The following is a 26,734-nucleotide window of genomic DNA, read 5'->3' as shown; positions in this document are numbered from 1 at the left end:
GTGCTTAACTTAAGGTCAAGAATTAAATACAGGTCATGTTTCCATAATAACACTTAATTTGCCTATTTATCCTAAATTTAAAGTCATATATATTTGCTAATAACCCATCCCGCACATATTCATCTATGGTATATACCTTTGTATTGTTAATGGGGAGTTTAATAAACTGACCAGCTGTTAGGATTTGACCACAATGTCCATAATTAAACCAATCTTGAAAGGTCACCTGTCTAGGTCATTTAATAAGACTGTCATATGAATATACCAGTATGTCATGATATGAGACAATATCAGAGACAACAATACAGTTATGCTGTAACCATGGCAATACCATAGCAACACCCTGAGTTTCAATGCTTGCCTAATAATAACATATGGTCCAAGAAAATTTTGATTATGTCTATCAGACCTCATGTATTCAGACAATTTAATGGAAAATGAAAGTTTTTACTAATTTGTTAAAATAACTTGACTCGACATGACTCTAGTAACAGATATAAGATGGGATTAATTAAACACAAGGTGCATCCTTAACTTAACACCTTAAGGTGCATATGTCACCTTAGAGTAACCCTTGAAACCCAGGTGACAGCAGTGACATCTATAGCTCCCCAACTCCTTCAACCACTTCAGCTTTGACACTCGTCCCACTGAGGTGACAAGTATATCATCCAGTGAGGTGACAAGTATATCGTCCAGTATTGTCCAGTTAGGTAACCATGTCCAGTGTTGTTGAGTGTTAACAATAAGTGTCTTAACCCTGTTTGCACCTCTGCAGCAGATCACGCTATTGTATTTTGGTGTCATTTCAAATATTGACAATTCTTGTGATAATATGTCCCCTAGATCTTTTGAGATATTAAGATGGTAAAGCCGCGTGTGCCTTTGTCTGTGTCCACACTTGGTGTGAAAATATGACAAGCATGTGTGATATTTACTGTGTTCTAAACCAAACAATTGGTTTATCTGTGTAAGACCTAGGAAGGGTTATTTCAAAATCATCTAAGCATATAGTGTTCCGTTTTCAATGCTTATGATCCAAACAAGCAATATCGGCATGGCATAAAATATGGCAAGCATAAAATTTAATAAATAAATAAATAAATAAATAAATAAATAAATAAATAAATTTCAAAACAGTACAGTAATTACATATATAATCTGCACCAGGTCCACTGATAACTTGTAGAAGTATGATTTATGTCAAATGACTCTCTCTCTCATAAGTACCAACACTTGTCTTAAAAGATGCAATATGTCAACTAGTCTCATTTTATCAAAGTAAAATCTTAAAGATGTAATTTGCCTTCAATGATCAGTTTAGTGAGTGTCCAGTGTGGTGACCACTTTCCTCCCATATACATTATTAGTGACCGGTCATAACAGGCAGAGATGTCCCTGTGCTAATGTACATCAGTGTTAACTTGATAGGGGAATGGTTTCTCAGTACTCACAGGAAAAAAGGGTAATTTTTCAAATGTTAGAAAGATAAGGGTCACATGTTGAGTAGGTTGAGTGAAAATAAGTGTTATTTTTGATAGAAGATTGAGATGCGGTTCACTGTTATAAGAGGAACAAATGACAATGTTAGTTTTAATAATCATCATGCTAGATATACAATTTATTCTGTCTATAGTAAGCTTATGCATAATTCATCATTCCATTTGTATTTGAGAGAGGAGAGGAGAATTAAGACTGTTATGAAGACAAGTAAAAGTGTCTCGCACAAACAGAGAGAGAGAGAGAGAGAAAGAGAGAGAGAGAGGAAGAGAGAGAGAAAAAAGAGAGAGCCAAGTTGGAGAAGGGAAGACATCAAAGAAATATAATAAAACAGGCGAACAATAACACACTTAGCCCCCCTCAGCATACATAATAACAATCTTCCTTTCTCCCATAATGCAACCACCCAACATGTAATTTCCCTAACAAAATGGAGAAATCCCATCACAAATCTTAAATACTAAATGTCATAATGAGTACCTTGAGTTCATTTGCCAGGTAATGGCCATGGCATCAGTGTCATCTGTGTCACATCTCCTGGCTCTCTGTGTATTCTAATGAATGCACCGGCATATCTCTTATATAATTATCTTTATTTCACTCTAACTGAACCTATAATTTCACCACCGATATTAGTGAAACTGAATCTCCTTCCCATATTTCTATAGACAGTGCATTATGAAAAGTGACAGTCACTAGTGTTGGCCTTGAAAGCTGGCTTGAATAGTAATTGGAATCCTTTCTCAATTGGATAAAATTTGGCTTCTCTGACTTAATTTAGTAAAACTTTCTCATAATTGCTAGAAATAATACAGAAGACAGAACAAACAGTTGCCATCTTTTCTCAAATAGCAAATAAGTGAAACAATATCTAAATAAGTGCTTCCTGATCAAGTTACAATTACAATCAGCCTATATCAGTTTCACAGGTACACAGAATTATTATCTTGTCTCCTACAATGGTTTTAAAGCAAAACATCTTCAAAATACCCAGCAATAAAACACTACTATAATGTCACGCACATGGTACATCCTTGCTTTGTGAATCACCTACGGACATTATGCAATACTTTCTATCTGAGCCAGAAATACTTTCTGTGCGAGAAATACGATCAGGTCTTCTCCATTTCATTGCAAAATGGACAGAAATCGTCCTGAAACAAGTACATAAGGGTCCGCATTAAGTATTAAATATGATATGCCCCCTTCTGTGAAAGAGACACTAAGTCCGTTGTTACTCATCTTTATGAAATGGAAAATGACACCTGCTTCCACCACCCTGTGTTTCAAAGGTCTCTGGAAACTCGTGCCTTTACCCATAATATAGAGGTGTCAGGGTCCAGGCACTTTTGAAACTCAGGGTGCCTTGGAAAGGCTAATGAAAAATAACACAACAGAGTGATCTGCAAATATTTGGATGTATTGTTTAGTTTAACTATGCATGTTGACTGTTAGTGTTAGTTTCGAAGTTTTTCAAAAAAGTTGGTTGAATCTGTATGCTATTTCATCATCTGTGGTGTTACTAAAGACTGATAATTGATATTGCATATACATTATAATGTAATACTATTGAAATCATGTTGTAAGCAAAGCTGAAATGACCAACAACTTATCATTTTTTTCTATATCATTTGTACTTGATTTTTTCATAATTATTTGTACTTTATTTACAGAACCTGTCTACAGAAGTAACCTCAACATAGGTGCTGGAAGACAAGAAGAACACTGAATTGTAAGTTCATAATTCTGAACATTAATTTCAAAGAGACCAAAGTTCTGGTTCTTACAATGCTGTTAAGTACATCTACTGCAGTTAATGAAAAAAAGTATTGTAGTGACTATTTGTTTACAATGTCATGTTGAAAACCTTAAACAGCTTTAACTTTTCTGCTTTTTATCACATAGTAGCAAATTGTATCTAGTACATGTATATATATATATATATATATATATATATATATATATATATATATCAATTGATGTACCATTCACATTTCCACACAATATATACCTTGTTTCACCCATTTTTTTCCAAACAACTCCCCAACAAAGCCTACTCTCATTCTTAATATATACCAGTCCCTTCAAACGAAAACAAGTGTCCCCGTTGCGACATCCATGAGCTGTAAAATAAAGGAGTAGGGAATAAACCCTCCCCCATATTGCGAGGTGACAATACAGTCTACCTCACGATAAAGAACGCTAAAATAACACACAGTCACATTCAAGTGGAGCCAATTAGTTTGACTTTCGGGCAATCAAGTCCAGCGAAGACCCACCAAAAAGGGAATCTTTTGTGATTCTGGCACAATCAAGTGGGAGGGGAGTTCCTAAAAAAGAGAATCCATTGAGGTGAAAATAAAGCTCCCAGGGTAAAATAACAAGAAGTAAAATCAGAACGAGTATTATCACTTGTATGGGTCCATTGCCCTCACAGCGGGTCAGAACGAGAGCGAACCTCCTGAAATATTTAGTCTTTGTGTGGAACAGATGCAAGGTAACAATGGGGAGCTAAGACCGTGGCTCATGGGCTAATAAGGATCAGGGGGTATCAGTCTAGGAGGTTGGTACAGTACTAGTGCATCAAAAAAAATTTGCTAGGACAGAAAGCATGTGTGTTCTTTACTAGGAAGATTGATAGCTGTCTTTGATGCATTTGATTTTTCAGCCCTTTTCTTAGAAGAAAAATGTGTTCAATAGTTGGCTATAATTTGTTGTTTTTCTATAAAAAATTCTCTGCAACTGTTTAGGCAACTAGCAATGGTAAAAATGGAAAAAAAGTTAGGTGAAATTTAAAGTTTTAAGCAATTACTGGACGTGTTGAACCATGCATCTCAGCATTGGAGTTTTCATCTCTAAATAACTTGACCCCCCCCCCATCTCTCTCTTTTTCTTTCTCTTTCCATATATACGTGTGTGGGCAAAGGGTCAGTAATATAAACTCCATTCCATAACCATTAAACAAAGTTCAATCCTTACCAATTGAACACAATGGAAAAATACCTGCCTCATATAATTCACAGTGAAAGGTAACCAGTAATTGCACAGATCATTAACTATACATTCTATGTCCCCTATATTTATATGTCCACTAAATCAGACTGCAGTGGTCATTATGAGAAATAGTTAATGGTTATTGGTCCTGGTGAGCAAGGGTCATATTATCTTTAACAGGTCTCATTATAAAATGATGATAGTTAAATTAAATTAAAGCATCATAACTAATTAAGTGTAGATTAAAACTGATTATCAATTACTTATAATGCAAATTTGCAAAACTTAATTACTTTTACACAATATTTTTTTTAGCTTAAAGATCAATGCAAAATGTAGCTTTACCAAGTTATAAGGGCATCGATGTGTAGAATAATTTCAAAATGCCTTAAATTTATAAAGGGAATCTTTTATCTAAGTTCATTATTTACCATATGAACAAGATGATACTGTAAACAAAATTTCACCAAGCTCCTTGAGATATCAACATTTATTTGGGACCTCTGCAAAAGAGGTTACAGCTTGTTCCATTAGCCATTCGCAGTCAAAATATCGGTGCATTGTCAAAACTTATTGATTTATTGATGCCTTATTGGCATTTGATCATGGAGAGTAAGTGACCCTTAATCTGCACGAATTTGGATAGTAAGCCGTTGAAAAGGCCTGTATAACCAGACTTAACAATTCATGACAATTATTTTACAGTTTTTCAGCCCAGGAAAAATAGAAACAGTTTTCGTTGCTTCCGTTCTCAAAGGAGGCCGTCTGAACCGCATGCAAAGTTGTGTTTTTAAAATCAACAAATATTAAGTTTGATCTGCTACCTCTTACAACAAAAGTTTTCAAAGCTTTTTTCTTTAAAAAATCAACAATAACAATAACAGTTTGTATATGATCAGAATTCAAAGTCAATGCTTGCCATCATAAACTCATTTAAATCTTCCTTTTTTTGCTTGTCTTTTTCTTTATAAATCTTAATAGACACAACTTATGAAATATTATAAAACCGAGGTAAATTTTTAGCAGACTTTTTCCAGCAAAAAGGAACAATTCCTTTCAACCCCCCCCCCCCCCAGTCCCCTGAACCCCCCTCCTTGCCTTTTCAGTTATACCTAGTGTCCTAAATCTTGACCAAAATATCCAGGGACCGGTCCACCTCCAAAATAGTCATAACAAGACAAATAACTTGTCCATCTTTTGTTGACACCTGTGAATGATACTTAACAAGTCCCGCGACCAGCTCATCGGTCATACGGATCACATAATTGTTGTCAGCCATTAAAATGTTTTCCTTTGGTGAAGTTCTTTAGCACAAACGTTGTCGGTGCTTTGGTTCAGTGTATTCAGTACCTATATGAAGTTCCTGTGATTATGTCTGGTTTGAATCCAACCGCAGTTCAAGTAACTGTCGTCAGTCATTAAAATGTTTTCCTTTGGTGCGGTTTTAAAGCTAAAGGCTGTCAGTGTCGAATTTAATGAAGTTTCCATAATTGTCAAGTTAGTCATTGTCACTGATCTTTATAAAGTCTAGCAAAGGATAGTTTGACTTACTATTGTTGTTGGCCAGTAATAGTGGAACATGAACCAAAAATCATTCAAAGGCAGATGATTCAGATATATCAAAATTAGGTATTTTTATTTTTGATGAAAATTTCCGGTGACCAGTCATAAGCCAAAAAGATCAAATATCCTATCTCCTTATTTGCCATCAATTATTTCTGTGACGATCCATAACGCCAAAAAGATAATTAGTCATCAAACACATTTGCAATAGAATTTCAATGGCAAATCAAAATGATTGGTTTTTAATTTTTCTAATCTTATCTTTTTTTCTTGGAAGGAAGGCAAATAGTCCATCAAAACCATACAACTGTTTTCACTGTGACATCAACTATACCCAATCAATTTTTAACATTACATTGATTTCTACCACATATAATCCTAGAGTCACATTACATCCAGGGCCACCGGGATCTCTCCTTCCCCCTGACAGCCATATGCTCCCTAGTTTCATCCTCCCAAAAACACAATGCCATAGAGTCAGCTGGCAACCACAGTAAATTGACTTCTAATCCACTGTCTCTCTCTTTTACCCCCCTAATCTTATTTTACCCCGTTTTAGGCTAATGCTCACCCCAGGGGCCTTAACTTCATTGTCCCCGCCCTTTCTTCAACTCATTGGGTTTAACCCCCATTCCCCAATACTTCTTATGTTCGATTAAATACACGAGTCCATTGGAGAGGGATTAAAAGATACTTAGCAGGGATTTAGGGCCAAAGTCGGATCAAAGATGAATAGTAGTTGTATAAATTACACTGATTCTGTAGTGGTCAAACACAAGGGACAGGTATTGACTGTCCAAGTTATTACCTAAATATTAAATAGTATTGAACCTGTCAGTGGTTCAATTTTCTAAGCTAACTGTTGTGATTCGAACAGTTACAAGGAGGACGAGCTTTCAAAATAAAAGGGCACTTGAGATTTGACCACTGATACAAAGCTCCATGGGTTCTGGAAGCACCTGCTAACAATGGCATCATAAGTGTGGCGTTCAACAATAACATCTTCTTTAGGTTGTCATATTTAACAATATATATCTACACATACTCAGAGATGACCAATTAACAAAGATATCACTGGTCAGCGTTAATGGTCAGCTAGATGCTGGAGGCTTGGCATTAATACTGGCATCCTATTGGTCAAGGCAGGCTCTGGTCAGCTAAGCTAGGACACTGGCTGTGTTAAGCTTGAGGTGTTTAAGTACATAGGGGGACTGCATGCATCTTCACTGAATCATTAGATCCCTGACAGCACTGAAGACATATCATATCTGTCAGGTAGTACGAGGTAACAGAGGGCAAACCAGGGAAGAACTTATAGTATTAGTTATTGAAGACTGATCTGGTCTAATACTGAAAAAGATAGATAATTATTCAGAACAATGTATTAGCTTTCTAAAGAAAAAGATAGAGAGAATAATAGGACACACCTTATGAGGACTTAGCTGGATTATTTCCAAAGATAAATGGAAACTGGATGTTAAGACGAGATATTTTTACCTTTGTGCCAAGACTTACCAGGAACACCTAGATCTTGGAATTATTACTGGAGACTGCTACATCAGGTGAGAGGTTGTCAATAACAATGCTATATTAGTGTGATAAATGAGAAAAGGCAGAGCTTTCCAGGTAAATAGTCCTACACTGTGTGTGTGTACGTGTGTGCGTGCGCAGCCATGTGCAGATATCATATTACCCATTAAATGCTTTAAAAGTCGAAAAAAAAAAAAGTCAAAATTTTTCCTTTTTTTAAAATTTTGGACTTCAAAATATTTCTCATTTTTTCCAATAATTTGGTACCCTGTTGATCACATGGCACCTCACATTAAAATCAAACCCAAATCAAAGTTAATCAACCCTTGCTTCAAACTGGTTTAATTAAGCCTAGGCCATACCTGTATTACAAATCCACCTTTGGGAATTTAATTAGCCTGGATTTAATCAATGTTTCTGTGCCAGAAACAAAACCCAGAGACTTGCAGTAGATTCAGTGTTCTGTGGATAAAAAATGGAAAGGAACTACAGTATTATTAGACAGGTCAAAGGGATGTGGGATCTCTAGATATGGGTGAGTTCTCTAGCTATAGGGATATTTCTGAGTGGAATAGTTATGTTTAAAATAGAGTATGTTGTTCTATTCATTTTGTGATATTCTATTAAATACTTATATTCAATAGGTAATGGAAATAATCTGTCATTTTTGGGCATGGTGCTTTGCATAATGACATGGAAAATTCCTTACAAAAATGATGCTTTTCAACTGAGCTAAAAAAAGAAACTTAATATATTATCATATTAAATGTGCTAAAAAGCTCTAGCTAGTTAAGGCTTTCCATTAATGTGAATCTCTGAAACATCTTAGTTTACAATGGTGAGTTCACTTAGAGTTAAACACAACCTTTAAATATGCCAAAGAACTCAGACTATTCTACTTCTAATTCCCCCAACCCCGTAAAATTGAACAATTCTTCCACTATAGTATCACATTATCAATGAGATATCAGTATCATGAACTCACTGTGTATACAGAGGCAGCAGTTTATCAATGGGTCAAGTATATCTGGCTATGATAATATTTCCCTAACCACATGTAACTGTGTAGAGGCGGAACCCGGAGTGAAGAGGGGAGCCGGAGAACAAGGGAGTTGGAAACTTAGAGCAGAGATGATATCTACTGTAGACAATGTAGTCGTTGTAGCGATATTTGTCTGACAAGGAAAACATTGTTGATGCTTTTGGGCCTGTTTTTCCCCCCTAAGAAATTACAACAGGGTTATTTTTGAATGGGTTGGTTTCAAACAATGAGGATGTCTTATTAGAGTAAAAAAATTGACAAAAGGAGCATTTTAGGGTCGGTTGCATTAACCTAAAACTTATTCGTGTTCAGCACTTAGTGGCAACTCTTCACAAAATCTATCAATGTAGCAATCTAACAATCAAAATTCTTGGCACAAATCAAATAAAAATTACATCTAATCACAAAATTTAACAACACAAAAAAAATAAAAAAAGAACATTTATACATCAAAGTCCAGGGGTTAATTCAGACCCTCGGTCCATATTTAAAGAAGTTCTCGGAGAGTTCATTTAGATTTCCAATCCCACACCGCCATACAGGAGTTTATCCTATAATTACATACCCGTGAATACCGTGCAATTTTCAAGTAAAACTGTCCGATCCTTGACGCGACTTTCATTTCATAAAACAACAATAGGATATGTGTATGCCCTGCTGGGGCATAGAATCTGGGGTATAATTTGAGACCAGGACTTTAACCACAGAGTCTTGTGAGCTAGGGAGGGACCTGGGGTGCATCATCTTAAAGGAGGGGCGTAGTTAGATATACTTAACAAGTGCCATATTATAATCAGACGATGTAATTCTCTATTTTATAATTCACTGTATTGGGTGCAGTGGATTGTGGTATGCTGCAACACATAAGGTATTACAAATACCCATGTTGGTCCCTTTCTTAATACCACTGGCCCCTATTCTGTGTATTAAATGTCATTATTCATATGTTTCCCAAAAAAATACCAATATTACCTCACATATATCTATATCAAAATTAAGAAAAGTGACATCATTCATAGACTGACTTAGATGTGTATTTATACAAATTAACATCTAAACATGCCCAAGGTATGTATACTACACAAAACCACTAAATATCCATGCTCAGGGCACTGTCATATTGTATTACATCATGTAACTGTATTATTAATACGCCAACATGACAGCATGATGCTCTGCCATCAATCACTCTCTATGCTCTAGAACAACTATTACAGAAACAGAGAGTCTAAGTTTCACAGTGAGGGAGTACTTAAAACCAGTGTTAAAGTGAAGATAATGAATATTATATAATGGACAGAGAGGTGGACAGTGAGGTTTTATTATGCAGTGGTCAGTATTGGATTTTTCTCTGATGACCAAATAGTTGGACACTGGTATCATGATGCAGTTGTCAGTATTTTATTACAAACTGACCAATTGGGTTAACATTATAATATTATCAGGCATCAAAACATAGCATGTTAACATTGGGTTTCTCGTTGGCGTGATAAGTAGGAAAGATGGCAGAAAGAATGGCGTGTAAATCTTCACACATGGTAATATATTGTTGCATGTCGCAAAAGGACTGATTTGCATATGTTCATACATACATGGTCGTGGGAGGGAAAAGCACTTCTGAAAAGATCTCCATATGGATGTGATTTTTCTGTACTTTGTATATTGATCAAACCACTCATCAGGTAAGACATCTTTTTGTTAAACAAAAAACAAAAAAAAAACAACAAAGAAATTCTTTTAAGGATTTTTGTATCATAGCTTTGTAGTGAAAGGGAAAAAAAACTGATGAAACCTACTTAAAAGGTACACAGCTGTACAACAAATAATATGTCTGGTTTCCATAAACACCATAATTATGTGCACTTTCACCAGATATATTATTAACAACTTAGCTATTACCTGGTATTGTATTGAAGCATGCTAATTAAGACACACGCCTGCTGGTCACATGCACTGGCCACACTGAAGGGCTACTGACTGGCCACACCACCTTGCGTGCCATGCTCGAGCACAGATAAGCACGCACTCAGCATGCTATATCTGACACAGACAACATGCTGTGACGGAACACAAAACAAGGGGTCACAGGTCATAGTAAAAATACTCAAAATATTTTGAAAAAACCCTAGCTGTCTGATGTCTGTGTGTTCTGACAGAAGATGTAACTAACTGACAACTGATCAATCATAGAAGTATAAAGCTGTGATCATCAAATATGTACATGCTGTGATAGAAAACAAAATGAAAAGACATAAATGAACCTTTTCAACCGATGTACACATTCTTACCTAGTCCACACGCAATGACAGAATGCACACTGAATGGTCAATGGACCATACGTAGATGTAACTTTCCAACTGACCGCATTCGCATGCTGAGCAAACGAGCAGCCGCGGTCAAGAAAGTTCTTCACAGCCTGTCAGAGGTCTGCGTTAATGCGGCCTTCAGGTGTGCATCCCCGTGAGACTGCAGCCTTCATTCATCATCATTGTGGATAAGCTACTTCCAAATGTTGCATTAACAATTTGAACAAGTGGCTAATTTTTGAAAGATGGGCTTTTATTCTGTGATCATTCATCCAGTGAAAAAATAAAAATCAAGGCAGGCATTTCAAGACAAACCATAATAGAAAGCTTTATAGTGCAACCATGATAATAATAAAATTGATGAAATTCAGTGTAGTACCAGGCACCTTTAACATTTAAATTTATCTACACTCTTAAAGCAAATCAATGCCAGCCTTTATTATAAAACCATGCGGGGTAGTACTAAAATTATTGGAATAAAGTTCATTGATAATACAATGTACCTTTAACATTTATGACTATCAAGACTTTTCAAATAAAACCATGCACTGGTCTTTACCATTAAACCAGGGTAGCGATAAAATTGTCCGAAATCGGTTCAATACCAGGTACCTTTAATGTCTAAGAACTCCATAATAAAAGGACACGGACGTATTTGCTATCTGAATAAATAATTCTGGTACCTTAAAATAACTGCAGGGTATCCCACAGACTAATTAGTTGGTATAACTATACATACTCACTAAATAAATAACTACACATCATTTATGGGTAAGGACCCCATGGCCCAATAAAAATAATTATCTTACAACTTTCCCAACACAAATAAGCCGTGTAAACCACTATGTACTTATATACACAGGTGAAGACTATATAAATGTACAAATAGATGAATTACATCTTCTATAACATATCAGATGAATTTCACCCAAAGCTAGTTTTAAATACTCCCTGCGCCTCATGAAATATTAAAGAAATCGGTCTCCTGAGTTTGATGGCTTCCAATGAAATCATCCATACTTAGGGGCCTCTGTCCAAATCTTTTTAGGCCCCATATTATCAAATCATAATTTGTTGAGAATTATCCTTGATTTGTTAACCTATAGAGCTCTTTTAAGGCCCTGGATATGTATTTTGGTGTTTTGCCACTGCTGAATCACAGAGGAGGTTTTGATCAGTGAAGTGAATGATAGTATTGAGCATATTTTGTCCAGGTGTCTAAGGATGCCTATTTTTATTTTCATGGTGCTTGTTTTCGTGAGCTTGACATACATAAACAGTTCCTATGCCCTGTTGATATTGGTGGATGGAAACCTGTCATCAGTCTCATTGAAGTGGCATATGATATCTAAATGTTTTCCTAAGAGTAGGTTCTAAAGCTAAGACTAGGAATTGTAGCTTCAGAGTGTGTGTGTGTGTGTGTGTGTGTGTGTGTGTGTGTGTGTGTGTGTGTGTGTGTGTGTGTGTGTGTGTGTGACACAGACATAAAAATATCAAGAAAAATATACCCATTATTAAATTGATACAACTAACAAATTTAGAAGAGAGAAGGAGAGAAAAATAAAGACAGACAGACAACAGTCATTATTCTCATATTAATACCTTCAACCTCAAGAAGCCATCTAAGATCTAGTTTTCCAATCTTAAACAGTTCAAGGTATATCTTCCACGACACTTGCGATGGATCAGGATCAACTTCCTCTGCCCTCTAGGTAAAAACATTGAGACAGGAAACCCAGCAAAGACAGACTGCGTTTCTGCTAATTAGGCACAGCCAGGGAGGAGATAGAGCGATTACCACTAAGGACTGTAGTGCCAGAGAGAAAAAAAAAATTACGGCTTTTTAAACGGTTTCTAATTTTTCTCACAGTGTCAGATTCTCTAAATGACAGGAGGGTTTTCACGATTAGGGAATTACAGAAATCTGAGAGTAAACTTTGTCTTTAAGATAAAACCACACATAAAACAAAGATTTTCAGTTGAATATTTTAGAATTATAAATCAGCATGATGGTCTCTCACAGACATATCTTATCACATAAACAAATGTCAGTCTCCTAAATCAGTTGGTTCAAATTAAAATATTTCAATTTATACTTAAAATCTTTTAAAATCTTCAATGAAAATTCTGACCATCTTTTTGCAGACCAGAAAAGTGTCTGGATCTAGACACCCCCCCCCCCCCCCCCCAATAATACCGCCTCCTTCAATATTTCCCACGTCCAATTGTACCATGTCCAGAAGACACCCCTGAGCCCTTAATCCATCGAAAATAAACTCACAGAGGCGAGAGAGTATACAGGCAGGCTCGATTGCCTCTTAACATCCACTACACCTTCCACCACAAACAACTTCCCATGTAAAAACAAACTACGCTGTGAAATGTATGTAACCACACCATCACATACACACACATTATGTCTAATTCTAATGAAAACACAGGCAATGGGAGGTCCAATGGGGAAAGAGGACAAAGACGCTTGGGTGCATTAAAAAGCCTCAGCGTCCCTCCTTTTCCCCTTTAAAACACCTCACAGTCGCACCTTCATTATTATGTTATTACGACAGCCTCGCACACATTTCTGGTGAAATATAGCTGCGGTGTGGTTTCTGGCAATATTTATGTTATTAAGGATTTGTTTTGTTAGGGACAAGGTAGAAGCCTGTATTAGTTAGCGTGTGGATCAGTGGAGGAATATTACCATGGAGAATAGACCAGGGATTCAGTTATGAGATATATTTTAAAGATTTACTTCATGAAAATTAGTCTATCATATTTGGAAGATGATATTAAACTGCAGAACAAGGTTAGACGTACTACTAAGGTGGGTTTGTTTTTTAGTTTTAGAAAAACTAGTGACAGGTGATATGAGAGAGAGAAATCAGTAACATGTTAATTCAAAATGTGTGTGTGTGTGTGTGTGTGTGTGTGTGTGTGTGTGAGAGAGAGAGAGAGAGAGAGAGAGAGAGAAGGGGGTAGGGATAGAGACCATAAAATATCACTGTAACAAAGGTCTTTCTCTTGCTGTCTGCAGCATACGTTTTTTTCCCACCAGCGCTCACCAGCCCCTGCAATCATAACTGTCATTTTTTCATTTGACGCGTGAACCACAGAACAAAGACCATCACTTTTAAACTAACACATCACAAAGCTGTGTGTGATTTTTAAGCACTCCAAAGTCATAAAATGGAACAAAAAAGTTGTGTGTAAACATGAAAAAGCTCTAAAAGTGACTTTAAGGTCTGTTGTTAAAAAATAAATAAAAGGAGATAAGATGGAGAAGAGGTAAACCAAATAATTCACCATGCTAACAAATATATGGTGGAAACCATGGATAAATATATTATAAGTGGTGAACAGCAGATTTATTGCTAAAATCACCAAAACATAAGAGAAAGACTCACAAGTTATTTTAGATCAAACGTATCAGTAGTCCACTAATAAAAATAAAATAACCATTTGTCTAAAAAAAAAGTCTTTTCTCATTATAAACCACCAGTAGACAAAATTTCAATTAAATTTGATTTGAAAGTGCAGATCAAACCTTGGATTTTTTCACAACAGGCCACAAGTTAAATTCTTATCACTAAAACTAGAAAGGCTTTAAATCCGATAACATATAAATTATATTATCTGTACAGCAAATAGGTTTGGTCTAATGTTAAGAAAAAAGTTTAAACCAAATTACTGTCCTTTTCAGTTCATTTGTAAAAAAAATGGCACCACAGTTTACCCTTTATCACTAAAACAAAACCAGTGTCTCCTGATACACATGCAATTCTTTACTATCACAGGAAGTAGTGCTTTAAACCCCATCACCGTTCCAGAGGAGGAGATATTCTTACAGATTCAGCTGTGTCTGGCTTTTTAGCTGGTAAACCAACGTCAGGAACATTTACGGAAAAACGATGTTCCAATTTGTAAGACATTGTGAGACTAATGGCTGAGAAATTCTGCTCTGATAGTGAAAGGCTCATGTTCAAAGAACCTTACACTCCCCAGAAATGCAATGCATGCACTTAGTAATCTTCTTTCGTAGTGTCACCATCTTGGGTTTCTTGCGGGTTTTCATGAATGTCAGTTTCAAAGGGAGGTTGCATTTTTCAGTGAATTTTTTGACTAGGAAAACTTCAGATCAAGAAAAGGGAGTGATATAAAATGCTTTCTTTACCAGCTGAGAATGGGGGAAAAAGTTTAGAAAGCTCTTCCATGGGTAGAAAAATTAGGTGATAAAGGGAAAGGAAAATTTGGGAGGAAAATCCATGATCACTATTGGATAGCAATTGGTGTGAGATTTTAAATCTAATTTTTTATCAAATTAATTAGAATTCTTTATCTTTTATCAAAATACAACACAGACAATGTTGTGCTTTGCAAGGTCAGATCAGATATAACGGGTAATAAAGACTTCTGTCTGCCATATTTTCTCATCTGAGGGTCAAAACCTATCAAAATGGCAGCCTTGAGGCTGGAACAAGAAAAATAGACCAGATAATAGCTGTCATAACCTACCCTAGGAGTGAAAATGCAAATAGCAATGAAGTATTTTTACAGTTCCCAAGGATGGTGAAAGATGGAAAGAATGAAACAAAGAATGACAGACACAGGGATAGATTGAGATAATTTATTTTACATTATGAATAATTTAGGTATAAAATATTTCAAAGCATTATTTTTCACATCATCAAAACAATGTCAATTATCTTTTACTCTGTAACATTTATTCAGTTGAAAAGCAAATTTTGAATCATGAAACGGTTATTTTTTATATGTTTTCTGCAGCTGTCTTTTCTACGAACCTGTCATTTCATGTATGACAGAGTCAGGCAGATGGTTTGTGGTTGCCAAGGTGCATCTTTGACCCTATCTGTGGTATGACTTTAATGAACATGTCTAAGATATCTGCCTTTTTGAAGCAGGTTACAAAGATTTCACCAAATTCTGCCACATGTTATAGATATATGTACTTGTAGAAAAATTTTAATGTGTCATACCTGTGAATATCTGTAAAATACATTTAGTAGTTTAGTTGATCAAAATTCATAGCTCTCCCCACTTTGACAAAATAGAAGTAATCAAAAAACTTTCTTAAAAGCCCAAAATTTTTTATATATGTAATATTTTAATTTCATTGACATCCAATACAACTGATGGCTATCTATACATTCATAACTGATTACTTCTCCTCATTGGTCATTTTCTATGAAAACTAAAATGGGCATAAAATCTGCGTCTAACCTAAGGGGATGACCAGCCGCTTGCTAAGGCCCCATTAAATTGTTCCTACATGTCATTAAATGATTGTCTCCAACCCAAAGTGACACCTAGTTAAAGTGTCACGTCTATTGTTTTCCTTCTTCTAATTGGCTTCTCACCAATCAATCTTTTATAGATGCTGCGCTAATGTACGGCTTGGTACACGCGCATTGTAATTTCTGAAAGCTGGTTCTTCATTTTGTGTTTTATTGGTCGTGCCGCTATTGTTTCTATCTCTAACTATTCTAGCCCACCCCCAGGGCTTGGTTAATATTCATGATAATGTAACCAAGTTCCGAGCATCGTGTTTTATAGCACACATGTGAGCCAAAAGACCCAGTATTGTTATAGTAGTTCATGTAGTAGTAGGTGTAGTATTTGAATAAATCGACCTTTGGAGAAAGGATATATCTATTTGGAAACCTGGCATTCCAATAAGGTGGATTTTGGAGCTTAATTTTCTGTATTTTGATGGATATGGAATGGTGGAGCTAGCTTTGGTGATTTTTAAAGGTAATTCCAAATCATTTTTTTCAAAGGAAAAAAAACAACTATAGGTTAACCAGATATTAACTGCAATTTTTAAGATTTTCCCCTGTCAGCAAAAGTTAATTTCATGAAGGGACAAAGGTACACTTACAAGCATTTTCAAATTACAAAAACATTTCATAAAAAGCTAAACGTCAGCAAAAAACTTAAATATTTTATAAAAACCAAATTATTTTCTTAATCTAATTTGAGACCCACAAGGACCAAATGTTCAGAAAATAATTGGCACATTCATTATTCATCGGAGTGTGTTCTGGACACACAGGTTTAATTGAATTGAAACGTGTGCTGATTTAGTTTACTTAAACCTGCTGTGCCCCCATATGCTTCCTATTGCCATACCTTTAGGTTTTTGGACCTAATTGTGTCCAAAAATCCCTCTAATGAAAGACCATTTTTTAAACTGGAATGTCTGCATTGTCAGGTATACAGGTGATTTATAGCTAATTTCCTATGATCACATTTCAAAGTTAATAGTTTTGTATTCATGGTTGTTTGTTTTGCATGGCCATTTAAAATGGCAATATTCAATTGACTCATAGCAAATGCAATGTCAACTTGTTCTTCAAGTACAGTTAATTCGACCAAGATATAATTGTATAAGATGTCATTTTTTTCATTCGATCTAGCCACAAAGAATGCCATTTTTTATTCATCATCATTTTCTTTTTCTTAATAAAATAACATTTATAAGAAATCACTCCTAGCATCTTGTTGTGCATAAGGCCACAGGAGTGGTTGAAATGAAATGAGATGAAAATAAAAACATGCAGTTCGTTCTGATCAAAATGGTTCTTAAAACTTTCAGAGCCAACCCTTCCCTTTAAAGATATCTACAGTTTCATTTTTTCTTTCGCTTTGACACCCATTGTCACTTTGTCGTTAGAGTCATCAACCTTTGCCAAGGTTCAAATGGAATGATACAATTATTGCATTAAGACATCCTTTCACGGCATATGTTTTTTTTCTACTGAGTGCTGAAAGTTGTTTTAACTTTATGATTAAGTGCCCTCAGTGTTAAAAGGCCATAATATCTATAATTCAAATCTTCTGTTTTTTCCTTCTCTTTGAAATCCATGAAAGAATGCATCCAGACTATAATTCTAAAAGGAACTATTAGACTTTCAAGTGAATGTCAAGCATATCTATCCTTTAACTTTTGCTTTCAAACAGTTAAAGGTCTTGCCCATTTAAAACAGATGGTAAATCAGTTGATCCTATTTAATTAAGAGTTCAAGCTGTTTTAGGAGAAAAAAACCTAACCCAAGGTGTCAAAAAAGACATTTATTTTCGTATGGTTTCTTTCTTCACAAGTCTTCATATCTTTGATGAGGCACACTGAAATATGTAAATGCCGATGTCCTACTGGCTATAAAACAGACCCTATATTTCATAAGCTAGACTGTCTAGGCTTAAAAGTTTAGACCAATTTTGGACTAAAGTTATTTTGTGAAAGACAACTACTGACTAAATAGTAATGTGTACTACAACCACAGCATAAAACAGAAAATGAAGTATCTCTATGGAGTCAATTCCAATAAAACAGAGAGAGAGATTGTAATTAAAACCCACAGGAAACACTTGCAATAAACTATGAAGGAAACAGGATAATAAGTAAGAGAGAAATCACTTAATGCAAAGTAACAACATCAAAAGTGAAAATAAAGCCATAAGACAACCTGCATTTCCAGCAATATCAATCTCAGAAAGTGTTTATTTATTTATTTAAAGAGTAAGAAATGCCCCCTGTAACTGTACCATTACAGAAATAAAAAATACAACATGTATAAGAATACACAATCACAACAAACAACAAGGACACAAAAACAAACACAAAGAAAACATGACACCCCCAAAATAAAATAAAAACATTACAAAAGCAACACACACAATAAAAAACTTACATTACTACATACACAGTCAGTCATAGTATTTCCCAACAAGCACACAGTCAGTTTTCAATCCCCTAAACGACAGCTATAGGGTGTTCTTGTATACAAGCCCCCTTTATGCACAGTGACAATGCACAGCCATATCAAGTTTTTTTACCACCTACTAGCGCTGAGTGATAGCAGAGCTAATTATATCAAAAACTACCTCTGTCCTTCAACCAACCTGTCCATTACAGTGACAGGCTGTTTCACCCCAGGTTTTCACTAAAACTTTGATATTTACAGTCTCTGTTTTTTATTTTGGCTATTTTGCTGCATTTTGATAGGCATAATTTCAATGCACTGATAAAGGGCTCTGTTATATTAATTATAGTCATCACATGTTGAAAAGTTTTCCTACCACACAAATTGACCAGTTTCTTAAATACGACATTCTCTCTACCTATCTGATATAAATCACCTATACTACAAACATATGTTTTATTAAAATTACAGTATATTCTGGTACACTGAAATTCAATTCATGAATAAATTTGCAAAAGTTTTCACCAATGATAATGCTTTCTTATCAACAAATGATCAAGCTGAAATCGAAAGCCCAAACAGATTCCATCCCCCACACATATTTCCTACTTTACAGCAAAACACTTCTATTCAAATGACCTGACAAAAAAAGGGGAGGGAATCGTCACTGCCAATCCACTAAACTTAGTTTGTTTTACTCTTTCAGGTATCCTATTAGCATCCAGCTGTGAACCACAATTAGGCTCTTTGGACCAATCGAGTGGCACAAGACAAATCAGAAAGCCAAGAATTACAAAAAAACGTCTGCTTCATCTCTGAAAAGAAAGAAAAATTGTCTGACATCCCACCAAGTTCAGTGAACACCAAAGAAGTCCAGGCACAGCAGGAGATCTCCTTTCTTGACTTAAGAAAAATGACATCTGATTACTGAAAAGATCTCAGCTGAATAGAAACCAGAAATCAGTTAAAAGGGCTGTTGCATTTTTCTCCACTGGTACAGAACTTAGCAGATTTAAAGACAGACACATTTTTGGGATTTATCCATTCTTCTCCATTGGGTAAAAACTACAGGCAGAGACATCTGAAGGATTTGTCTATTTCTGCTCACTGGACAGAAACCAAAAAGAATTCTTTGAAACAGAAGTATCGCATAGAACACCGGCACAGTTGGAGCACCATCTGCATGGTATAATACTAAAACATCAGTACTGTGCTAAAATACAGTCTGCAACCTTTAGACACAGGTGTCTTGAACGTGTTTACACTTGTGAGCAACTCACATATGTCACATATTTAAAACTAACAGGGGGAATGTTGTCACGGTGACATATGCGCTTTACATGTAAAACTCCAAATATTTTTTGACCACCAGAGAACTACGCAGGTGTTCTTCACAGTGGATTGTGTTCAATATTCATTCTTCAAAGTCTACGAAATAATCTTCCATTATGCCAAGAGTGCTGAAATCTAGTGGCCGTTTTGTGCCTAGGATGTACATCACGTGCGGGCTACCAATTTTATTTCTGTGCCTTTTGTGGAGTTCGGGTGCTTACGCCAACGTGCAGACAGATTGTGACATCACAGGATACACGGTGGAATGTCGTTACACGAACATGTCTAAAATCCCATCTGATCTGCCAAGTAATACACAGATTTTGAAATTTTATCGTAACAACATCCCGATCATTACAAACTATTCGTTCGCACCGAATCTCATGGCAGCGCCGAATCTGAAGGAGATTTATCTCAATTTCAACTATATACAGAGACTTGAGCTGAAAGCCTTTGCATTTTTGTCGAAGTTGAGGATTTTGCAGCTTTCAACCAATGAAATCACTACACTTCCAAACAACGTATTCCAAGATCTGGGCAGTCTTCAGGCACTATCCATTGCCGAAAACAGACTAGAGTTAATTGCTGAGAATGCCTTCAAAAACTTAACCAATCTGCAGACACTGGACCTCAGTTTCAATCGACTGACAAAAATTTCGGCAAATATGCTAAAGCCGCTGAAAAATCTCCAAACACTTCTGCTGGGAAATAACCTGATTACATACTTCGAAAGTGGCTCCTTCCTGTCTCTGCTCAACCTCCAAACCCTCGAGCTCCAGAAAAACAAGGTGGATAGGATTCCGGAAGGCTCCTTCAATAACATAACTGCCCTGGAACTCATCAACTTTGGTGAAAACAAGCTCCGCCATCTTACACCTCAAATTTTTTCACCAATGACGCGTCTCCACACCCTGAATCTCAAGGGAAACGAGTTTGAGTGTGACTGCACCCTCCGGCCATTTAGAGAGTGGATGGAGAGCAGAGAATTCTCCCCGGTTAATGTCACAAAAGTTGAGTGGACGGACCAGGACAGCGGGCAATGCGCTGGACCGCCAAACCTTCGCAATTACCTCTTGCGCCAATTGCCAGTTTCCATGTTCATCTGTACCACAACTACAACTACGACCACAACCACCACGACCACCCCGACCACTACCACCACCAGCACTACGACCACAACAACAACGCCAGTTCCGACCACTAGATCCAGCAAAGCCACAGATGCAGCTACAAGTTCTACAGTTCTCACATCCGGGGGCATTATTGTGGTAACTTCAGTGGCACCTGTTGAACCATCGCCAGCACCATGGAACCTTCCTTTAACACAAGATGAGTTCATCGGCATCATGATCGCAGGAGGACTGGCTCTAGTTCTCCTCATCATTCTCATCATAGTGTTCTGTAAATTCAGAAATCGCCTTTTCTGCAAGAACAAGAAAGAGCACAACAACAATCTTAGTAAAGTACAAATCATTCCACCGAGAAAACCCATGGGCAGCACGGGTAGTTCAGGCTCTACCGACAGTCGCAAAGTGGGCTATGACAATGAAATCAATGACAAAAAGCACCTTACGAGCATCAGTCTCTTAAGCAATGGAAAACTCCACAATGGGCACAGTGGACCCAATGGATATATCCCACATCATGGGAACGGACATCTTCCACAGGGAAATGGGAATGTCCCACATCATGGGCATCCCGCTGTTATCCCGTATGGGAACGGCAGTGTCCCACACCAACAAACTCAACACCATCATAACAATGGGGACATCTTGCCAAAAATGTACTATGAAAATTCAGACTTGTTTTACGACAAGACCTCCGCAAATAAGAGGTCACTTGACTCTATAAACACATCGGGGCATGGAAGCACATCCTTGAACTTTGAAAATAATAGGGACTCCATGAACCCCACGCCTTTAAGTCTAAAAAAGATTCATCTAGAAACGCTAGTGTAGCGTTTGTTGAAAGATAAGAGTTTTTATATCAATATATAATTTTGTATAAATGTACATATTTCATCCATACTTATTGCCATAACAGACATGAATTAATCTCAGTTCAGTAATTAGAACCAGGATTTTGCCACATGAAGTGTGAAGTTTTGTTGCCATGGCAATGAAAACATCTACATGTATTATAAAATCAAGAACCTAGGTTACAATGGTTCCAAGTGACGGGTGCCTTTTAGATCAGATCTACCTTGATACAGCATGTTCTATGCTTCTGTGTAGGTATAAATTTGCATAAACACTGTCAAATAAGAACTATGAGTTTCAAAGAGTAACCTATGCCTTGACATTAGAAAAAGCATGTCAATAATCGTAGTTCATTGGTTATTTAAAGTGAATGCTGAAACTGAATTATTTTCACCTCATGTTGCATGGCAACTTAACAATACCATTAAAATTATTTGATACGCCTTTAAGGACCAAGATATAAGACTAATAATGGTGTCAAAACTAGAGGCTTCCCACTGAATATGTAAATTTGATAATATTATGTTCCCATCAACAATATGTTGAGAGAAAAAGTGACCAACAAAGACAAAATTTGTCTTGTAGATGAAATATAAAACAAAAAACAACTGTTTCCCCGGCACTTTTTGTTATTAAGTACTAGGTTCTATTTTTGGTTCTGCAATGACAACTCACAGTCATGCAGCATACGGGCCATGCACTCAGAGAAGCTATACTTCAGAGCATAGTTTAAATAGTTTATTTTACTAATTTAAACTGTACATTTTGTTGTAAATATTAAGGTTTAGTTGACTAAATTAAGCTCAAAATATGAGTTGTAATAACATGGTCATAGATCTGATCTATGGAGATTGGTTCATTAGTTTATTATTCAATAATTAATTAATTAATTAATGTCAATAAAAAAGTAAGGTAGGAAATCCACCTGGATCTCAATACTGTGGTTACTCCTCCTTGGAGGGCAGCATATTATAACTACCTGTACTTCAGTTCTGTGTAATTCTTGTTATAATTAACAAGAGCCATATGTTAATTTAGTTACAGAGGAAATGAGGGTATGGTAGTATCTATGGCTATATAGATGTTTCATCACAGGTTTGAGTGTTGTTATCCCATTTAATCACTGTGCATTGTGGACGGAAACAAAATCACAGACTTTGGAGCCAAATTGTTGATACACTGCAGTTTTAATTACTTTTCTTTATTCTAATTTATTGATCTTTTTTTTAATATAGCTGTACAAAATAATCACAGCTAAATTGTGTATACACCTATCTTTATTTTTTAAATTTTGATGTGGCATTTTTTCTTTCGCTGAAGTCAATGAAAATATTGCTCATATGTTGCTCATACGACCTTGAAACCCATCGGAAAAACTGACTCTTGCAAGTTGTGTTTTTAAAACATTGTATCATTTTGCTAAATGGGTCTTAATAGTCCCGCCTTCGTTTCCACTTGCAGTCAGTTAAATGTTTAATTAATTTTACATTAGGAAACAGCAGCAGGTTCACATAATGGCCTTTTGATTCATTTCCAATTTAAGTTTTATGAAAATCTCTTTCCCACCTATTGAGGATTCTGTTGCATTTGCAAAGCGGAAAATCAAAATGTGAACATTTCAGAGTGCAATGTGTTTGTAGTTGTAGGTGAATTATGACTTTGGGGGTGAAATTCAAAGCAAGGTTTTATTTTGAATTTATTAAATTATAATGTTAGGTTTTTTAAGGTAATGGTTAGGACTACTGGGAGCAAAATGGAGCTAATTTTATCTGGTTTCTCTTCACCTAGTTAATTTGTATTATTTCATTCCACTGAGTTTCTTTAATCATTTGTTATAAAAAATCTAACCCACTGAACAAAAATAGCCCACCTTTACTTCAAAACACCACTGATACCAGTTCAAACTGGCGTTTATAATCACTATACCTGGAAATGATTGTTACCAGGAATGGGTTAGCCATTATAGAGATTAAGTGAAATTTTAAGGGGAAGCACTTTGGCATCATGAAAATCCATTAACAAGTGATTAATATTTCTTTTGCAATATGATATTACTGCTTTTTGCCCGTCACACTCAGTTTTGTCTTTCACCGTGCATTTGTTGGTTGTCACAAACGGTTTAATTTTATTGATTATTGTTTTGTTTTTCATCACTAAGGCTTCACCCAAAGCTGTGTCAGCTTTTTGGTTTTATGTTCAATGAATGGTTACATTGATGTTGATTTTTCACTGTGAAAATATCACGCCAGTCACACAAGATCATTGCTTTTTTTTTTAGTCTACATGCACGATGTTATGTTTTTAAGACAAGATTTGTCAATTATCAAACTTCAAATCATATGATATCATCATCCTTTTTCATCATTTAACTACTAGGCCTAAGCAAGGGAAAAATCATAGGTTTCTGAGGTTTTTAACAAAAACATTTACGCTCTCAGCATAAGAAAGTAACCGATAAAAATAATCACTATTCTCTTACAACAAAAAATTATTTTTTAAGATGGAAGGTGCAGAAATATCTATGACAAAACAATAAGTGCATGATGACAACTGATATTCGAATTATTTTACCATTAGGCACAGTTGACAATTACAAAATATTTTCTATGAAACAATTGTTTGTATCAGTTGGATATGTACCTTAACCAGACAGTAGTTATAATACATGTAGAGGTGCTCGATAGACGAAATAGATTCCTGTTCAAAGACGAGAGACAGTAGTGTATTTTTATCACTGCTCTTGAGTCAGCATATCTGTACATATTACCATTTCTCTTTTGTAATTCCATTCACATTATTTGTAAAAAAATAAATGTTGGTGAATAATTATTCAATATGTTTGTTTCTTTTTAACTGTTGATGTACTATGTTGCAGTTTAAAAATTTTAATCTCTCTCTCTCTCTCTCTCTCTCTCTCTCTCAAATTCAAATTCTTACAAATATACTGGTAAAACCTAGTTTGGGTACAATGAAAACAATGTAGCAGACAAAACAAAAAGATACCACAAAAGCCTCATAAGAAAAACAAAAGCACAGCCAAATCTGCCTACCAATTTTGATTCAAGATCCTGTTTCTGGTTGCTGTAAATGTAAGCATGTAAAATGTCAAAACCGAGATTGCTGGAAAAATTTACAGCAACTAAGCCAAAGTTTCTGCAATAACATTTTGCTTACATTTTCAAATGTGCATTTTTCATAAACAAATTAGTAAATAAGTAGATGTATCAAAGATGTCTAATGGACATTCCTTCTGAAAAAAAAAAGAATTAATTCAGAATGAAAAAACTATAAATAAAAAGAATAAAAAGAGAATAAGAAATAGAGTACTTCCTTTACTTGATACTTCAGAACCGAGAACAGCTGAATCCCTGTCCAACAACATCTCACTTCACACTTATGTAAACTGACTGCTACAGAGGGTAAGTAGGTTCAAGAGCATGTCTTTAAACAGGGCCACCCAAAATGTTACAGACACAAGAAAAAGCCCTCTCAGGTCTACTACATCAGTGAACCACTCTCTGGAAACAAATTAAATTAAATCTGTTCCATCTGAGAGTGCCTTGTCTTCTGTGTGAAATAAACCACTGGTTGAAAAAAACAGGTTTTTCTTTTCTTTCTTAATTTGGCTTTTTCTTTTTTTGCTGGTGATTGAACAAGTTTCTCATACAACTGGACACTGTAGTACTCTGTTTTGAACGGACTTTATTAGATTACTTATGCTTCCTTCTAGACCAAAATCTCATGAACAAATTATTCCATTAAGTTAAAGTTAAATTATCAGATACAAGATGTAAAATATATATATGGTTCAGTAAGCTGCATATATATATTCTCAAACTTTTAGTTTTTTCCCAAAATCAAAATTACAGAGGGCATATAACTGGATACTGACTGTTTAAGCTAATGAAATGCCAATGACTCAGAAAACGTGGAATTTGGTGAAAAAAAATCTCATCCAATACTTAAAGGTTCAAACTCATCATTAGCCACAGAAAGAACCAGATGTGTATGCGATAAAAATCACAAGCATGCTCAATACTAGAAAGGGACAAGATACTCTGAATTCTAGTACAACTGGTGCATTTTAACATGTGAGTCAATTCTTTCAGATATCTGGACCATCTAGAAACTTTTATGTATTTGCTATATTTTAACCTTGATAGGCAAAGTTAGAAAACTGTCTCTGCTAACACCACTAAGAAGCTAAAATCAGAACTATATCCTAATCTTACTATGGAACTAGGCAGCCAGACTAAACAGATGGTACCCCGCCCCTCCACCCCCCCCCTCTACACACACACACACACACACACACACACACACACACACACACACACACACACACACCAAGCCCGTAGCCAGCAATTACAAAAGGGGGGTTCTTTTTCTGAAAAAGCGAACCTTTTCCCATTAAAACTTAACGTACCTAGATCAAATCTTACCCAGAGTGGACCTTTTACCATCAAAAAGGGCGGTTCTTTCGACCCCCCCCCCCCCCCCCTGGCTACGGGCCTGCACACACACACACACACACACACACACTTCTTCTTATCTCCATTATACAGTCTCAGGATCAAACCACAAGAAATACCAGGGACATGTTGATAAAAGAGTTTCCAGTGATCTCTGTCACACATTGTGGTGTCCCATTCTGAAGCAGTCTCCAAGTCAGACAAGTCAACAACTATCTTGTTACTGTATCTTGCAACTATACACCATTCACTGCTGCAGGAAAATATAAAAATAACCTAGTCAATAAATTATCAT

General features: G+C 35.9%; 2 protein-coding genes across 10 annotated transcripts in view; one reads left to right on the top strand and one right to left on the bottom strand.

Moving 5' to 3' along the window:
- Positions 1 to 24,796, top strand: part of LOC106169047 (uncharacterized) — a 67,603-nt gene extending 42,807 nt beyond the window's left edge. For 7 of the 8 annotated variants that reach the window (XM_086997043.1, XM_086997042.1, XM_013548342.2 and 4 more), the window contains 2 exons: positions 3,174 to 3,232; positions 19,363 to 24,796. In XM_086997043.1, the coding sequence (XP_086853169.1) occupies positions 20,105 to 21,946 (1,842 nt within the window). In that variant the 5' untranslated portion in view covers positions 3,174 to 3,232; positions 19,363 to 20,104 and the 3' untranslated portion in view covers positions 21,947 to 24,796. Of the gene's footprint in view, positions 1 to 3,173; positions 3,233 to 7,115; positions 7,620 to 19,362 lie in introns of those variants that run through there. The other variant, XM_013548432.2, reaches the window with a different exon arrangement.
- LOC106174731 (uncharacterized) overlaps positions 1 to 26,734 on the bottom strand; it is a 100,237-nt gene that overhangs the window by 56,997 nt on the left and 16,506 nt on the right. The window lies entirely within an intron of this gene.

Source organism: Lingula anatina, chromosome 10 (assembly GCF_051362555.1).
Source record: "Lingula anatina isolate TDL-2025a chromosome 10, LinAna3.0, whole genome shotgun sequence".
Classification (NCBI taxonomy): Eukaryota; Metazoa; Brachiopoda; class Lingulata; order Lingulida; family Lingulidae; genus Lingula; species Lingula anatina.
This window is presented reverse-complemented; position numbering and strand designations above follow the sequence as displayed.